This window comes from Musa acuminata, chromosome BXJ3-9 (assembly GCF_036884655.1).
Source record: "Musa acuminata AAA Group cultivar baxijiao chromosome BXJ3-9, Cavendish_Baxijiao_AAA, whole genome shotgun sequence".
Lineage (NCBI taxonomy): Eukaryota > Viridiplantae > Streptophyta > Magnoliopsida > Zingiberales > Musaceae > Musa > Musa acuminata.
Window position 1 is genome coordinate 47,769,489 of NC_088357.1, and position 18,591 is coordinate 47,788,079.

The following is an 18,591-nucleotide window of genomic DNA, read 5'->3' on the forward strand; positions in this document are numbered from 1 at the left end:
TCTGATATATTACAGCAATTTTTCAGCAGTAAGTTTTAGGCAAATCATCTCTCTACAACCTGGGAAACAATCTTTCTTCTATGAGAAAAATTGCATCTGTGGTTGCAAACTATATAACCTCAACATTTTTTACTTTAGGCCAGTGATTAAAAAAGATGCTCGGGCGCTCGTCTAGGCGCTCGGGCGAGGCGAGGCGAGGCACGAGCGCCTCACTTCACTTCCAGGCGGCGCGCTTCAAAGAGGCGTCGCCTGGGCTCTTTGGGCGAGCGCCTGGGTTAAACAAGGCGATCAAACCAACGTTTTAGGTTTGGTTCAGTCTCCGATACTTAAGTTGGTTCAATCGAACCAACTAAAGCATCGATATCAGTTGTCGCTGCCCAACCCTAACCCTGCTCGTTGCCGCTGTCGCTCCAGCTGCTATCACAACTCGCTATCGCTGTCGTCGCTCGCCGCTCTCGCTCCTGTTGCTCGCTGCTGCTGTCGTCGCTCGCCGCTCCCACTACCGCTGCTCACCACTCCCACTGTCGTTGCTCACCGCTCCCGCTCTCGTTGTCGCTGTCTCCTTACACTCCACTCCCGCTGCCGCTTCATCTTTTCTTAGTCAGTACCCCCTTACACTCCTCTTCCTTTTTCTCCTTCTGTATACTGTTAACAGTATACTAATAATAGTATTTATATTTATTAGATTAATAATATATTATTTTAATTTTATATCTTAGATTTTTTTTAATTTAATAGTATATTTTTATTTAAAATTTTAAATAATTATATATATTAATTATATTATATATTTTTATATTTTAGCACCTCGCTTCGCTCGGGTGAGCGCTTGGGCGAGCGCCTAGCACCTCGAGCGTTTTTGGACCTTGGCACTTTTTGGTGCCTAGCGCTTTTTAAATAACTGCTTTAGGTAAGGTAGGATGCTACTATGCCCAACCCATCAATTATTTCAAGGCTAATTATAGTTTACCCCCTATAGTTAACTGTCTTTAGCGTTTTTATTCTTACATTTTAAAAAGTTACATTAACATCCCTATAATTACAAAAATGAAACATCTAAATCCATTTACTCTAACGACATCAGTTTTATTGATGAAAATAAAAGGTAAACAGATAATTTTAACGTTTAGTGACGGATGATAGCATCACTGGCATTGACGTAAACGTAGTTGCCTAGCCGTTGGTGTCAACGATAAGGTTCAATCTCATCGCAACGCCACTCACCTCTATAAGGAGTACACCATCAACCTCATCGTCGCCCACCTCGTGTCGTGCTGCAGCGACATAGATGGTGGTGGCCACCATAGTGTTTACGACGAAGATGGTGGCCACCTCGTCGCTGACCCATCGGTCGAATCCCAACCTCGACCCCTCCTCCTTTGCATATGTGTCGGCATCGACGTAGGTGCCAAGTGATTGCTACATTCGACAACATGCATGAAGATAACAAAGGACGTGGCCTTCGACCTCCTCTACCTCCACCAGAGCAACCCGTCAATCGTGCACATGAACATCAAGCCCACCAATGTCTTGCTTGGCCCAAACTTTGAGTCCTGTCTCGTTGACTATGCTCTCATCCTGCCCCTCCTCATCCCTCGACCTCACCCCACGACCTCGCTGCCCCCTCCTCTACTGTGCACCCAAGTCCTCCTTCACCCTCTTCTAGGACCTGGTGGAGGAGCACAACATTGACATCCCCTGATGGGTCCGCTCCATGCGAGAGGAGCGAAACGAATTCGACGAGCACCGCGAGTTATCCGGAAACAAGGCATCCGAGGAGAAGCTAATGGCATTGCTGAACATCACAGTGGCATGCATAATAGTCGAGGCAAAGAAGTGACTGTTAATGCAGGAGGTGCTTTAGACGATCAAGGAAGCGCAAGCGGAGGTGATGGTCTCGTCCAACAACAACGACCACTTGTCGGATAGTTGGTTGAACACAATGCAGAGCTTGCCAAGGGAGCATGGATCAAAGCGTGATGATTGCTCAACATTTGCGACGACGATGATGCAAATGCAAAGGAGGGGTCCACCACTACCGATGCCAACAATGCCGCTATCGACTGCTACCGAACATTAAAATTATATTTTTATCATTTATTTTAATATTTTCGTTGATAAAATTAATGTCGTTAGGATAAATGAGCCTCAATATTTCGCTTTTGTAATTATAGAGATATCAATCTAACTTTTTAAAACACTAAAGGCAACTAAGACAATATGTAATTAACCTGTTATTTCACCTAATTTGGTAAGATGATGGTTGATGCTTCCTATAAAAATCAAAATGTATAAATCTGTTATATGCTTTCCCAAAAGATGTGAGCCTCATTTGACACACTAAGATCTAAATAATGAGAATAACAACTCAATTTAACAAATTAAGTTCAAGAATTGGAGATTTGCCTATCTTTGTGTTGGAGCAGTGGTATCTTTTACACATGAAGGCATGTCATTCTTTTTCCTACTTAAGAGTACTCACAAAGATGCATCACTATTTTAGGGCAATCACTAAGCACATCATCCAGATTCAGATAAAAAGGAGTACACAAGCAGTTACTTGAATCAAAGTCCACAACATTTCCAATCATAATTGTCTTTCTTCTTTTTTTGGATCCCTTCATCAGGGTTGCTGCGAAATTGTAGTAGGCTTACCAGTGTGAGTTCTTGCGTTTGGATCGATACTCTTAGGTGCCTTCTCCATTGGCATTAATACCAGATCCTCTCCTACTAACAGTAGTATTTTTCAAGATCTGCAGGAGAAATAGAAGTTGTCAGAGAGCATTTTATTCCCTCAACTGTGACATTAACTATAATGAGTCAGTGTGTTCACACAAAACCAACATAGATCATAGCTACCAAAACCATGAACGTTTACAAACAACATAAGGTGGAGTGGCACATATCAGCTAAGGATCTAATGGAAGAGAACACGGTGTTTCTGCACAGATAAGTCATGTTTCTTCGCAAAGCAATTTAGTATGGCTAGAAAAGTTATTCTCATGTCATACATGACGTAATCTGGATTACGCATGCCAAATCAGGAAGTTGCTCGAATCATAAGGAAATGTGCATGTTGGATAATCAAATAGTCTGACGAACACCAGTTTTATCAACTTTCTTACTTATAACTGTCTTTTATTGCCAAACAACATGCAGAAGCATACATCTTGATTGAACCGAGGTAGATACAAGTACAACAAACAAGTGAAAATCGCAATGCTACGAAGAACATCAACGATTATTTATACATGAAGAATTAGAAAACAAGGAATCATAAATAAAATGGTTATGGTATGACAGGAAAAAGTCGTGGCAATTTCAAGTAGTTTATTTGGTTCTTAAAGAAACATCACCTTGTGTACTCAAACTAGCTGTGGAACCACATAGACCTAAGAGATGTTCGTGCCCCACTAACTTTTTTTTAAAGAGCATGGATAATATCTCATTTCTTATACAGACTTCTCGCATTTTTATCCCACAACTCTTATGGTTTATACTTTCTGTTCACTTTTAGTGACTAAATGAGATTGCAAAATTTCTTCCGAATGTGTCATCATTCACACATAACAGGGTATGATCACCCCATATAAGATTTCCTCCTTGAAGTTCAATATCTACTTTTGGTTTTAGCATACAACCATTAGCTTCAAAAACAAGATTTCATGGCAATCACGAACCATAAGCTTAAGAGAAACAAACAACACTAGATTCAGGAAGTCATTTCAACGTAATCGATACATACTAACGAAAATAACAAAGAAGTTAGTACACCTAGACGATAGAAAGCATTATAAAGAAGATACATAACCACTACGAACTCCGAGCAATATATAGATAGCTACATGCATTACGTCTAAAAGATTCCCCCATTATCAGATTGAAATAGATATACAACTCTAGTAAGTCGAAAAGGACCTTTCGGGGATGGTGACCTCCTCCGATGAAGTCCCAGGATTTTAATTTCCACTTTCAAAATTATATATTAAAATAGCATCATCTAAATTCCACCCTCTATCCAAAGTCCAAAACCAATTCAGTATAAGTTTATAGGGATATGAGAAATCTCACCTCCTAAATCCCACCCTCTGAATCCAAGATCTAATTTCCGATGGCATCATCGGAGTGTCGAATCCCATCAAAAATCAAAATGTGATCCGTGCTCGGAATATTCCACTACAGAATTTGGACCAACACTTTCGAGGATTCCTAGGAATTCATATCCTCATGTTAAATGAGGAATCAAGTGTCGACATGAATACTGCCTATGACAGGGAAATATCATGAAGGTCAAGAAGGCATACTTGTCTCAGCATGTTGTTCTCATTCTGCAACGTGGACATCCTCTCCTCCAGTTGTGAGTTCCTGGCCTCCAAATCCTTCACCTTGGCCTCCAAATCATTCAGGTAAGCCTTCTTTCTCTCCCGTGCTTGCTGAGCTGACACTCGATTCCTCAGCAACCTTTCGTGGAAAGGGACGCACCAAAAGCAGACGAACGGCTCACTACGTACACAGATCATTCCCAAAAGTATCCAAATGGGGGGCAGAAGAGGAAAGATGTTCCGAACCTCTTCACCCGCTTGTGCTCCTTGTCGGCGACGCTCCTCCCTCTCCGCCGCTGGCCGGGCTGGCCCTGGTCCGGACCGTCCGCCGAAGCGGCCTCCCGGCCGGAGGTCGATGGGCCGGCCGGCTGGAACCCGAAATCTGGCACTCTCCTGATCTCGTCGTCGCTTTCCATACCTATATCACAGCAAAAAGAAAATCGAAATTTCACCAACACACTCCAACAAAGAGGTCAAAAAAATCCAAAATACATCGAAGCTGGGATTAAAATGCCGATAAAAATCCCCCATTCTCCGTAAAAATGTAATATTGGAGAAGCAAGGGGGACCAGTTACGCATTGGCCAAATCAAACTCGAAAGGATCGCATTTTGGACGGAGAAATCACAGATTCTTCGACGAAAATACTATTCTTAAGCAAAATCACGAGAATTAATCAATTCCTACCGGAAAAAGGCCCGCAGGAAAAGAAAAGAAAGTAAAAGATTTACCTTCTTTGACTTCCATCAGAGGGGCGGAACTCGAGGATCTCTCGCTACCCGAAGGAAGGGAGCTGGTTGCCTGCTCCTGCAGCATCCTCCTCCTCCTCTTTCTCCTCGAAGAGAAGAGATCGACAGAGAAGAAGAAGAAGAAGATGCAGAGCGTTGCCTCAGAGTACTTCTTATCACCTCTGCCGTTTGTCCAAGAGCGGGGAAGTGAACGAGTTTACAAGATCACGTGGGATTCCGTGATCTAGAGATGGGCTGCTTGGCCGTCCGATCAGAACTCATCGGACGGTCGTAAGCGCGTGAGCGTGGACGACGGTGGAGCCATAAACCGACCGGGGGGATCCAAAGCCGCATTGCAGGCGAGCGTGGAGGCTTTTCTACCGTTCGATTAATGGATAAGTCGAGTGGCCGACGAATCCTAGGCGTTCGATCTGGTCCTTTCCTGGTTATACATGTTTCTGAGAGGTTGATGTTCTAATTTGTTCGGGTATTTCATATCCCTCCAAAAATATTGATAATTATATAATATTTACATCCTTCATATGTGTCTCTTTCCTTAGTATTTATCCAATGAATTCAGTCAGCCACTGTTAATACAGCAGTTCTCATTTTGGATAGAGCAGGAAAACCAGCTGGGAGAAGAGAGCCGTTCTTTGTATGAAGGTTGTGATGTAAAAGACAAAAAGGAAAGGATAGTAGTACACAGCTGAGCTAAAGCTTCTCATCTGAAGTGGCATGGTTTCTCTAACATCTACATCTCAGGATAGATAAAAACTGACAAGCAAAACCCCCTGAGATCAACTGTGCATGGTTTGATCAAAGCTTTTTGTACTATTAACTGATTTCTCATGTTGGATGTCATTTTGTCAGAGCAGATGGATGATTAGCTCTGCATGTCTATGGACATTAGAAGTCTTATATTGGTTTTACCATAGACATACAGACTGGTTTTATGTTGTTGGTCTTACCATTTGGGCTCATGACCACCACCAGGCTCTATTTTCTTTATTTGACAGGAGATAAGTTGATTCAAATGACTTCTACTGTATCAGTAGTCTCATGTATTCCTCTTGCAGAAGAAGGCTTAATGTAAGATGTGAAACACCAATTTATATTACTGGAGAAGCAGCATGATAGCTGCACTTCTCCTCCTCAAAAGAAATGATAGAAGCAGAGAAGTACTCTCTAATCACTTGTGTTTTAATAAGAAAATGCTGAAAGTAGGAAAGCTGCAGCACAATCTAAGCAACACACACCAGAAAGCAGGGAAAAGAGTCCTGCTAAATGTGGGAGTAATGGAGGTGGAAATATGAATTATAGGTGCCATGAACTTTTGACCAGATCAAATATAACAGGGGAAACCTTGATAAAGTTGGGTAAAAGCTAAAGAGAATCCAATGTGATTGACACACTCAATCAAGTCCTATGTGGAGACCATCTTCCACTCTAGTATTTTTAGATACAAATGCATACATAACCTTGCCACAACATAGCAGAATATTAGTAGGAAAGTTGACAACATTGTCACTGTCATTGGCTTTTGTTCTGATAGCAACTACTCATCTGGACTTAATGTGTGTAATGCAAAATGAGGGTAGGGATTTATTATTTTCTTTTCTTATCTTTCCTTTCCTTCAATGTATATTTATATCTTAATTCATCATTTGATGCATGCCTTATATTTTCACATGAAAACATCATGGTGTCACAAAATAATTCAATTGGAGAGAGAGATGGACAATTCACTTGGTGCTTTCCTTTGATGTGTGAAAAGGAGTCACCCATGAAAAGCTTCTGTTGATGTTTGATTCTTTTGGAGTGCAACAGCTGTTGAAACCTAAACTTGGAGCTTTTGTAGACATGTCAAAGGCCATGGCATTTCTCAAGACATTCCTTGGACCACTTGCGTTATGTGCTCGAGAACATACCCCCACCATTTGGAGGATGACATACATATAATCTTCATTCATAACAAAGCAGAAAGAGACTTCACATTACCTATTGCAAAGATAGGAGGAAGAGGTGCAGGAGAAGGGTGAGGGACACAGGACTTCAAAGCAAATTGAAACTGAGAGAAGGAACACTCAACACAGAACTTAGGGTTCAAGAAGAAGACCAAAGGCAAAACTAGCAATAACTTGAGATCACTACCGTATCTGAAGCTCTCGTTCATCTCTTTCTGTTGTCTCTTCGCTGGTTCATCGTCTCCTTAGACTTCGGTGCCTGCCATGAAAGGACAAAGAGGTTTCCAGATGTTGATACTATCAGATTTCAGGATGGAAGCAAACAAATGATGAGTCCAGCGGTGGATGGGTTACCGGAATCCCTGGGTGCATTGCATCGGAAGCACTCCATCCTGCTTGCGAAGTTGTGCTCGTTGCATCCCGACCTACAGAAATGCTTCAACGATGTTAGCTAAACACGGAGCCCAGAAGGGTTTGGTATCGGATGAAGCTAAAAGAACTGCACATATGTAAAGGTTAGATGAACGTTTGATGAAGAACATGCACGAGGAACAGAAGGGGCATGAGTGACACCTGTTGCAGATCCAGTCCCCGGACTTCCACCCGGCGCGCCCACCGCCGCCGCTGCCGCCGAAGCCGTACCCCCGCGACCGTGGCATGTCGCCGTCGAAACCACCACCGCCGCCGCCGCCGCCGCCGACTGCTGAGTCCTCCTTCGAGGCACAGCACTTGAAGCAGCTCGAGCGGCTGGCGAAGTTATGGGCGCCGCAGGAGCAGTACCAGTCGCCAGGGCGGACGTCGGAGCCGCTGAAGCCAAACGAGGATCCACCGACGCGGCCGCCGCCGAAGCTGGCGTACTCGGAGCGGTCGCTGCTCGGCCTCGAGTCGCTGCATCGCTGGCACGAGTCCCGGCGGCTGAAGTTGAGGTGCTGGCAGGATCTGCAGGTCCAGTCTCCTGGCTTCCTGTTCATCTTGTCAAGTCCTAAAGATTCAAGATACATCCATCAGAGATTGAGAGAGAGAGAGAGAGAGTTACTTCCTGCTCATCTTGTCAAGTCTTAAAGATTCAAGATACAGCCATCAGAGAGAGAGAGAGAGATACTTCCTGTTCATTTTGTCAAGTCCTAAAGATTCAAGATACAGGAAGACAAGAGATTGAGAGGGAGAGTGTGTGTGTGTGTTACTATGTCCTGAATCTTCAATGTATTAACAATCCTATACAAGAAGACAGAGATCAGTCTTAAGAGACTGCAAATACTGCTGGTCCATAGAAGGGAAGAGCCAAGAAGCAAAGGGTTCCTTCTTCGACACCAAAGAAAATTTAAGATAGCTAACAGAAGATTAAGAACTCATTTGTGTTTGAGTGTGTGTGTGTGTGTGTGTGAGAGAGAGAGAGAGAGAGAGAGAGAGAGAGTGAGATTTATACTGCATGACCATGTACTAACAGTCCTATACAAGAAGACCAACATCAAATGCTTAGAGACTGCAGATAGCTGATTCAGAGGATAACTCTTTCTAGTTCATGGAAGAGAAGAGACAAGAAGTAAAACTCTCTTGTTTGACACCACTGAAGCACCAACAATAGAGAGGAGTGGAGATGGAAGGCTTACCCTAAGTTGGGAGGAAGAGGAGAGAAGTGGGATGTCAGATGAGACAGTGAGTGTTGATGTGAGGTTGGGGTGGCCTTTTATACTTGCATGTGGAGCTCAATAATTGAGAATCTAAATTGGGTGTTCTCACTTTTCTCTTTCTGTGGCCACTTCTTGAACACTGCAGTCACATTAAAAAAAAAAGAGAGAGGAAACCCTAAGAAACTAAAAAGAAAAAGAAGAAGAAGATAAAGAGTATGGATAAGGATGCTAAAAGACTGGTAAAATTATGAGGAATTTGAACATGGATTAATTCAGCAACATCTTTTGAGGTGGTGAAATGCATGTGGAACATTTCAGTTCCCTCCACCATGCCACTTCTTTTACATGATTCTCATCAAACATGTCTTTGTTAAAAGACATGACATCTTAAAACTACTGTGGCTTCTATAATGCTTGCAAACTGGCTTTAGTGTGACAATGGATGTTTTGTTTCCATTTCTTGATGCATTTTTTTTGGTACTCTGCTGATGTTTAAGATTAATCTGAACAATGCAGCATCATATTATCCAGAAAATTACTCAGGCTAAACATTACTAACCTTGATTATTGTTTCTAAATATTCCTAAATGTACCCAAAAAAAATCTAAACTTCTTTTCTAGTGTAACTCAGGCTAAAAATATTCATCTTGAGGCTACAATGAGCTCTGCAGTCTATTATCATTTTCCTTTCCTTCAAACTGACCATCTAACCCTTAGCCAATATACAAGCACTACACTAAATGGCTAATCCACCAAAGAAAATAGAATGATGAAACAAATCCAATCCCAGTGGTCTGTTCTTAGAGCTTTCATCTGCCTTTGTCATCTCACTCCATAGAAATTTAAATTCTCCAACTGGATGAATTACATCTTATTAATCAAATATAATATCATGTAAGATATCATCACATTCATATGCATGTTTATCAATGTCAGTCTAGCTTAAATGTTGGGAATACAAAGACAGGGAGGGGAAAGAAAGATAAGGAGGATAAAAGACTCGAGTAGTTTTGGCTGGCTGTCTTTTTATTCATACTTGAGAGAGACTGGAGGAATTTTTGAAGAGGGAGAAAGCATCCTTTCCATTTTTTTCATGCACCAGTTATTGAATTGCTCAAGAAAGTAAAAGGGAAAAAAAAACTGGTGAATTTCTATAAAGAAAGCAGTCTTGGAGGATGGTCTTGACCATCTTTTTCCACTTGTTTCATGTCCCTCATCTTCTTCTGCCTCCCTTGATTGTTATGTTGCAAACCAAAGTCTCTCCTTTTCCTGATCCCCCCTGGTGTGGCTTATATGAGTGGCTTTGCTTTTGCTTTTGCTTCCCCCTACTTTCCCATGGTGTCAAGGGCAGAGGAGTTTCAAACCCATAGGATGATATACCCTCCCTTCTCTTGGGAGAAGTTAAAGGGCAGTGGTGAACTGTGAAAAGAAAGCATAGGAAAGTGCTTGTGGGCTGATTCGATTCTCCTAGGGAAATGCTTCCATGCAATGTGACCATGACCACAACCTGCTTTTTCTCTCTTTTGCAGCTTCATCTTCCCACTTTGCCTTTTTGAGGCAGGTGAATACTATAATGTCTTTTGGTGTTCTCCCCTAACTCAGTCTGGTGCACATATCTTTATCTTTGTTACAAGCATTAACACATGAAAAGGTGTAAATGTAGGTGTACTTTGAAATGAGCATGATTTAGCATGCATTCCAGATGAAAAGCAGTGAGAGTCTAACATTCATATGGAAACTGGGCCTCATCTAAACCTGCATAATTCATAGTCAACACATGTCTTGAGATTGTGTAGTATGCCATCAGATCTGACAAGTTTTCTTGAGCAAGCTATGCTATTGGAGCTCAGTAACAGACAAAGAAAAAAAGGTTCTTTCTGAAATGTGGTTTGTTTATCTTAGATGAACCAAATCCACCTTACTGATTGAATTACTGAAGCAGGTATCATATTAAGAAAGAATTTTCTATACAAGATTTTACTGCTAACCACATAGGTTTGGGGGTATGCAAAGAGAACTGCTTACATCCTGCAGCTGAAGGTTATGGAAGCATACATAGTGATAATTTCTCTTTCCTTAAACAAAATATTTCAGAATCTCAAGTGTATTGGGTATGTTCTTCAGAACCTAAGATGCAGATACCACCACCAGGTTGATTCTGCCCTACTCAATTCTACTTAGTCCATCACAAGTAGGCATAATCCCGGTTTCAGAACCGAATCATAGAGGACCGATTCTGGTGCCAGTTTCTACGGTTCAACTTCCAGTTCAAACCATCTTTTTTTTTTACTTTTAGTTTTTAATTAAAAATAATTTAAAATAGCAAACAATCATAAAAAAATTATTTCTAAGTTTTGATCATAATGTCATTTTGAAAAGTGGATGTATTTCAATACAAGTCTAATGATATAAAATTGATAAAATTATAAACTTATCAATCTTTTATATGGCTGTTGGGGGGGTGGGGGCAAACTGGTTATCAAACAATTTATCAAACAGTTTATCAAACAATCAACCCTAATAGCCAGTTGGTCAAAGGGGCTTTGACCTTTTTTTTTTTTTTTTTGAAATATGGAACCGCCGGTTCCAATTCCCAAAAGGCCTATACCGGACCTAAACCGTAACCAGGGCTAATCAGAAGCACTGTAAACAGAGATATGATTTTAAACCTCTAAGCCAAATATGTGGCACCATTAACATAATTTTCAAGACTTTCTTATTCCATAAAACACACAATCAAATGCTTGTATCATAAATGTCTAAGAGAGCATTCTTTGAAAGGCCTACTCTACCATGCCAAAGCTGTTTACTGTGAGCATGATGACAAGGATGATACTTGTTCTAACATCAATATATATGAATTTATTTTATTCTCTGGTGTTTGTATAATGTTTGACAATAAAATTTTCGCTTGGGTGAATCGCATCTAAAGAATCATCTAGTCATACAGTCTCTTCATGATCAGGGGAATCATCTAGTGAACAAGATTTTCTTCATTGTTGTCTGGTGGCAGTTCAAGCATCAATCAAGATAAAAGAAAAGGGTAACAAATATCCATTTGTTATGCTCAAAGAAAAATACATTTATTACCATCTTGTTATGAATTAGATAATTTTTCTGCCTCCGTTATGTTCTCACTGAAAGAAGTATCTTAGACTTTGAAATATACATCAGCATTTGCATTTTTAGCTACTGCAATGTGCTTGGTTCCCCTGATCAAGAAGACACTACATGACTAGATGATTCTTTAGATGTCATTCACCCAAGAGAAAATCTTATTGTCAAACATTAGAAAACATCAGAGAATAAAATAAATTCATATATATTGATGTCAGAACAAGTATCATCCCTGTCAACACAGACGTAATAAAAAAATTCATTCCTAGAGTAGGATTTGCATAAGTTGGTACATGAGAACTGACCTAAAGTTTGATATCAATTGTTAGTTTAGTTGAAAAATGCCGCTTGATCATTGTACTTACATTATATTACTCTCTTTTCATGCCATGTACAAAATGGGAGCTAATTGGCAGTTGGTCTTAACAAAGGATCCTTGGTGTATTCTTGATCATTTTCTGAAGCAATTTATCATGATTGTGGAATGATAACAAATCACATACAAAGAATTTAACTTCCCTTGGCATTTCTAAAATAAACTCACTGATTGGCTTTGAAAAAGCTAAACAAAACTCAAGGAAACAAATGCCACCAAGGACTAATCTTAAATTAATCGATCAAGAAAGAAAAATGAACATTTATCTCAACAACATCTCCAATCATGTGACAGGCGAGGCATCATAAACTATGAATTATCGCAAGACATTACATATTTTACATAAACATTAATATACACTTCTCTCAATTAAATAAAAAACAATATCAGGATAGCAACCTCTCTTGATATACCTGAAAGGTAAAAGAGATTGTTGCAAAGTCAAGAAAGCCATCCATTTCTTTTATAATGCTGAACTTAAAATCTAGCATTGCATCATAAATGGGTAACAGTACATTAAGCTCAAGACGCACGACATCTTTATGAATTGTAGTGATTTTATCCCGTTTTGATTGCAGAATTTTTCATTTATATTAAAAAATGTTAAACAAGCAAATTAGATCAAGAAATAAATAAGTTTCAGAGATAAAAGACATTCTTTAACAAAGATGAATCTAATATTCAGAAATAATTCATATTTCTTTCATTGTTTCTAGCAGTTTATTCCAATAGATTAAAGCATGACAAGCTTAGATCTCTTTTAATTATGGAGAAAAATATGTAGGTTCTTCTCTGATAACTTCATCTATTACTATAATTGAGAGTTGTTAAAAATTGTCTCCTAGAAATGAGATTCAAATGGTTTGATAGTTAACTAGAAAAATATATTTATATAAATAGGGTGAAGAGAATGAACTTGTATCTTAATAGAGTTGATGATTTATGGGTAGACGTCGTCACTATTAAGTATGGAATGGTTTCTCCTTGGAAAGCCAATACCCAGAAGAATATTACTTAGAGCTAGAGTTTATTTCTCGCAGCTATGGCTTAGCTTGGCAGTGGGTTTACTCATTGGAAATGTCTCTGCCATTAGTATTACACATGAGGGTTGTTTGATGTTCCTATTCATTCAAAGCCTACTTTGGTCAATATGGATATTGAACTAGATGATTATATGTTGTCTAATGAATGATCAATGGATTCAGGAAAAACTTGCTCACTTGTTTGGTTCTGTCTCTTCAGATATAGTTCACAAAGTGTACATATCTCACACTCCTTATGATGAACAAGTGATTTAAAAATCAGATCTTAAGGGGCAACCATCAACTCAGTTTGTATTCTTTTTAGTGTTTGGATGAGGTGAGCACGGATTGCATTAGATTAATAAAAGTAAAATTGTTTTCTTTGTGAAATGTATATACATTTATGCATCAAACATGTTTATACATGAAGAAAAAAACTCATCCGATGTCTTCTCATCTCACTAATTAATTACGAGACCGTACCGAGACATTTGGAAGATTAAGTATTGATTGATATTTATAGATATGAAAGGCATTGAAGTGAGGTGGCCGAGAACAACAAGTCATAACATTCCAGCAGAATAAGGTGTCCCGTTATACTTAAATCACACGACTTGTGTAGTTTCCTCTACAGCCATTAAGGAAATCATATGAATTGTTAGAACCATAGGTGAGATGGTGATTTTTTGCATAATCTAAAGACTACAAAAAATGAACAATTAATAGAGATTAAGTGTAGGATCATATGGCTTTAAGGTTCTATTACATCAGATAGAGATCAAAGAATTAAGAACCAGAAAAACCAAAGTAGAATAATTTTATTTATCCAAAGAAACCAATTGCCTGAATGGAGGAAAAAGGAAAAGAGATCAAGGTACTTGAAAAATGGGAGTGGGCGGTACCTTCTCTGGTCCGATCTGTTCCTTGGCCTCCTCCCCTGTTGCTCTTGCCTGACACCGAGAGAGAGAGAGAGAGAGGGCGCCCTAATCCGTCGATAGCACCAGGGCAGATGAATTTATAGCAAACGAGGAGCGTGTGTCGATCACATCAAAGGCTCATGTAGATGGACCTCGATGCCGACGACAGGCTGCACCGCGATACAACGCACCACCCGACGGACCGAGTCCATTGCAGAGGTGGCAAATAGACGGAGCCATCTCGGATAAATCGACTTAAGGTCGCTCGTCTCCTTCCTCGAATCGAGCTCGAGTTCAAGCACGGAGACTCGGAATGGCTCAAATGTTGACCTCATCGATATTTTGATTTCGGGTGCTTGCAATGGTCGAATAATCTAAGAATGCACTTCGTTACGGCACACTGCGACGTTATCTCAAACAACATCCAACAGCTGCTTCATCCCGAAATATGCCTACGAGAACATGATGAACAACGTTATCTTGAGTTGTGGCAGATCGACACATCACACCTGTGAGGCGTCATTCCATGACGAGGCAATTCCAAAAGATTTTACATGCCAACTCATAACTAGACACGTCATCGAATTCGCCCAGCACAGCAGCAACTAATAATGCACATCTAACGCTCCGTTAATCCGAATCGCCTTATCTACCCTCCACATAAATATATAATCAATTATAATCATTCATTTATATTCATACATATATTCAAAAAATATAATGAAATATTATTCATTTATATTCATACATATATTCAAAAAATATAATGTATTATTAGGGATCATGGTGGTTAATATATGATGGACCTGTAACTCCTCTCATATATTACACTTCTAATATTGATAACTTAGTATAGTCACATATATTATGTGGTAATAATCACACCAATATCATCAATTTAATTTAAAAAATAAAAAATCACTAATTATTTCATAAAAATAAATAAAATTTTAAAATTTATTTTTATTTTACTTTCAAACATAATGATAGAATTATAATATTTATGTATTATAAGTCACATTCAAAAATGACATTTAAATTATTTACTTTTTAAAAATCACATCACTCATTAAAAGATAAATTAATTAATAGTTTAATTGATTGATAAAATTTTTAACTCATTCATATGATTAAAAATAACAATTTTAATCATTTTCTTAATCATACTACACATTAATAATTTAAATAAAATAATACATTCTTTATAATAATTTAATTTAATTTGAGAAGAAAAAAAATCAACGATGATTACATCCAAACTCGGTTATTTTCACAAGCCATGGTGATGAAATCAGTAGCAGTTAAAACTTGTAACATAAAATACATGTAGTAGAGACACTTTGAATGCTTCGAAAAAAGAATGAAGTCTAATTGTGGCCATTGATTATTTGACAATGCACTAAAAACGCCCAAAAGAATCCAAAGGCTAACAAATGGCCATAATGGTCACTGTAAAGGAAAAGACGATGAAAACATACGCCACACTTGGGGCAAGAAAATTGAACAGAAGACACAAATAGCTGTCTGAAGCTACATAGTACAAAGACTCCCGCTCACCATTTCTTATTTTTAGCAGAATTCAACTCCAGAATTAATGATCTTCATCATCATCATCATCATGACCATGTCCTTCTGGAGGCCCTCCCTCACCTATCACTTCAAGCTGCAGAAAGAGTAAACTTAAGCAATATTTTTTGGTTCCAAACCTATATGTTGAGCCTATCTTTTAAGTTTCATTTGAGAACATTATAAGTAGAGAAAGTCAATTCCAATTACCACAAAGTACTGGGAGCAAACAGGGCATTCATGTGGTTTGCCTTTCTCCAGCCAAAACCATACAACATCATGCTCATCCTCTGCAAAAACAATAAAAAAGGTATAAAATGCCAAGTAGCACTGCAATCAAGATCTTCCATGAACATACATACACACAGATTATACATTTTTTTTGTGTATCAACAGAAATGGTAGGCTACAGGAAAAAGTGAAAACTAAGAATTCATAGCATCCTTCTCCTATCGACTTACCACCTTCACCACCAGGACAGCCAACTATCCTCTTGTCATAGTAGGACTGGATGACAGCAGGCGCTTCCTACAAGCAGCCCAAACATGTGATAATTTATCATATAATTGGACAATGAAGAATTTCTTAAATGAAAAAAAGGCTGCAACAAAAATCAATACCGACTATTATGCACATTAACCAGAGAAACGAAATAAAAAAGATCTGGATAAATAAAAGGCAATGTTCCTCTAGAACATGAAACCAAACGAACATCATTGTCTATACTTGTTGGCATACACTACATCATAACGTTTTGACTAATTTATTTCATAGCACAAATTCAAAGGCATATGAATCATGTATGTATGTATGTATGTATCACAAGCCTCAAAATAAGAAATGAATAAATGAATTATTTGTCAAGACATCCAAAAATTTATCTTCTTCGAATAAGAAATGAATAAATAAATTATTCGTCAATACAGATCTCAAATTTTACCTTCTTCGACCAAGAAATGAATAAATGAATTAGTGGTGTGAAAGTACAACCTTTCCCCAAAGTGAATTCAGAGGATTTAGACCGAGTTTAAAAGGTTCAATTTCTTATCTTCCTCGAAAATCCTACCACCTAAATCGTCCCTAAAATCCTAAATTCTCTACTATATTAGACTTTCCTTTAATCATACATGATTCATCAAACCCCAATATTTTAATAACTTGACACTAGAGCTCCTCAGTATTGGAGACGAGCAGATCAACCTGACAGCAAGTAATGTTAGTCAAGAAGTGTGGAATCATGTTTTTCTCCCTCAAAAGCAATGTGTGTTTGAAACAGCACTACTTATTCTTTCATTGTTCAATTGAGATTTTTACAAGTCGAGTGTATTTCGTTAAATCCCCCCCTTCTTTTGTTCCTTTTCTCAATTTTCAGCAACCTTTTTCCTAAACCACCTAAGCTTATCACCCTCTAAATTGTTGTAGGTCGAGCAATGTTCTTAACTATTAAACATGTTAAATTTGTCTTCAAACAAAGAGTAAAATTTTCTTAAAACTTAAAAGGCATAAGTTCCTACAGCTTGTTTATAATTTACTTTGTACAGAGAAGAACTAGTTCCTGAATTTGCTTCATACATAGTCCAATAAAGGATTGGACATTAATTCTAATGAAAGGATGATAACACTGATGAACTTTCCGCAAATAATTCAAAAAACCTAAATATCCCATGCAGGTGTACATCAGTTGACTGAAGGTATTTATGAAAATCAATGACAAGCTTGTCCATAATCTGTCAATTACACCTATAAAGGGTTCTTGATGGAAATATAATCTTTTATTTCGAAATATTCCTTATTGTTCTATCTCTACTAACAAAAAATAGATTTGCAAATTATGGACCCCGGTTTCACATGCTTCAGTCAGTGTCCTATATGAAACAATGTGAATAGAATAGGAACCCCCATGATAGTCTTTTAAGTTGTAACTCAAGCTTTAATGTAGCAGCATAAACGTATGTATCTATATGAATGGGTTGAATCGATTCACTTTGGGTTCTGAAATTAATCACATGGGTATTTAATAAAAGAGAAGCTCTATAGGCAATCATCACATAATTCATGTACCCCAAAGAGACTTAAGGAAATCTATAACTCTACAAGAACATGATGAAGGAAGAACGATGCATATCCATAAATATAAGATCGAAAGAGATGAGATCTATGAAAAGGAGCCAAATATCACGGCCGGGGTCTCAAGAATAAGAATCGCCAACCTTGGTGCCGAAAGGGCCGACGGGGGCATCCATATCGAAGCGCTTCTTCCCCTAAATTCAAAACCCAAAAATGGTCAGTTTTTTCATTCCTCAGATCAATGATGATGAGAACTGAAAAGAAAAGTGTGGACCTCCAGCTCCGCCTCAAGCTCCTCCCGCTCGAGTCCGGTGGCGATCGGCATCACGTCCTCCACACTCTTTTTCAACGATCCACCATCTAAACAAAGAATGAGAAGAAAAAGAGCAATAAACTGCCAATTCATGAACCCTGGGGGGAGAAATAAAGTAGAAATCCAAAGGAAATAATGGATCCCCTTGAGAATGAGGGGAAAGGAAGGAGGAGGGACTACCCGAGGAGAAGAGATGCGCCGTCATACGGGACGGCAAGGAGGATGAAGCGGGGAAGGGGGCGACGCGGGCGCGTAGTGCGGCGGCGGCGGAGGCGGAGGCGGAGGCGTGGGGCTTCCCCACAGCAGATCGCAAAGGGGCGACGCACACCCTCCTCCACATAGCGTCTCTCCCTCTTGCTCCTTTCCTCTTTCGCTGCAGCTGGTGTGTTCTCAGGTCGACGGCCGCCCTACCCCGCTTCTCGCTTCCTCTGTTTTCTTGTCCTATTAATAATAAAATAAATGGTATACCCTCTTCGGCTCTCCTACTTATACCCGCTTCGCAACCCCGCAGAACGCCGATGACAACCGCTTGGCATGGATCCGTAATTTAGGGTTCTAAATGGGCCGCC

At 39.2% G+C, this 18,591-nt stretch overlaps 3 protein-coding genes across 5 annotated transcripts; all 3 read right to left on the reverse strand.

Annotated features, from left to right (window-relative positions):
* Nucleotides 1-2,475: 2,475 nt before the first annotated feature.
* Nucleotides 2,476-5,251, reverse strand: LOC103999292 (transcription factor HY5). 2 transcript variants are annotated; one of them, XR_001975506.2, is made up of 5 exons: nt 5,053-5,251; nt 4,569-4,740; nt 4,305-4,461; nt 4,072-4,209; nt 2,476-2,753 (listed from the first exon to the last, which is right to left on the reverse strand). XR_001975506.2 is itself a non-coding variant. In XM_009421009.3 (4 exons), exons 1-4 carry the CDS (start codon nt 5,135-5,137, stop codon nt 2,688-2,690), a joined length of 480 nt encoding a protein of 159 aa, XP_009419284.2. In that variant the 5' UTR covers nt 5,138-5,246; the 3' UTR covers nt 2,476-2,687. The 2 variants fall into 2 exon arrangements, 1 of the variants encoding a protein (XP_009419284.2); XM_009421009.3 differs by lacking the exon at nt 4,072-4,209 and having other exon boundaries at nt 5,053-5,246.
* A 1,748-nt stretch (nt 5,252-6,999) lies between these two features.
* Nucleotides 7,000-14,208, reverse strand: LOC135649458 (uncharacterized). Of its 2 annotated transcripts, none has more exons than XM_065167814.1 (4): nt 14,062-14,208; nt 7,587-7,995; nt 7,368-7,438; nt 7,000-7,272 (listed from the first exon to the last, which is right to left on the reverse strand). In XM_065167814.1, the coding sequence occupies exons 2-4, from the start codon at nt 7,982-7,984 to the stop codon at nt 7,259-7,261; spliced, it is 483 nt and encodes a 160-aa protein (XP_065023886.1). In that variant the 5' UTR covers nt 7,985-7,995; nt 14,062-14,208; the 3' UTR covers nt 7,000-7,258. The 2 variants fall into 2 exon arrangements, with proteins under 2 accessions (XP_065023886.1, XP_065023885.1); XM_065167813.1 differs by lacking the exon at nt 14,062-14,208 and adding an exon at nt 8,624-8,773.
* Nucleotides 14,209-15,437: 1,229 nt separating this feature from the next.
* Nucleotides 15,438-18,479, reverse strand: LOC135648557 (cytochrome c oxidase subunit 5b-2, mitochondrial-like). The gene is made up of 6 exons (XM_065166334.1): nt 18,203-18,479; nt 17,984-18,069; nt 17,853-17,903; nt 16,104-16,170; nt 15,853-15,932; nt 15,438-15,739 (listed from the first exon to the last, which is right to left on the reverse strand). The coding sequence occupies exons 1-6, from the start codon at nt 18,360-18,362 to the stop codon at nt 15,668-15,670; spliced, it is 516 nt and encodes a 171-aa protein (XP_065022406.1). The 5' UTR covers nt 18,363-18,479; the 3' UTR covers nt 15,438-15,667.
* Nucleotides 18,480-18,591: the final 112 nt, after the last annotated feature.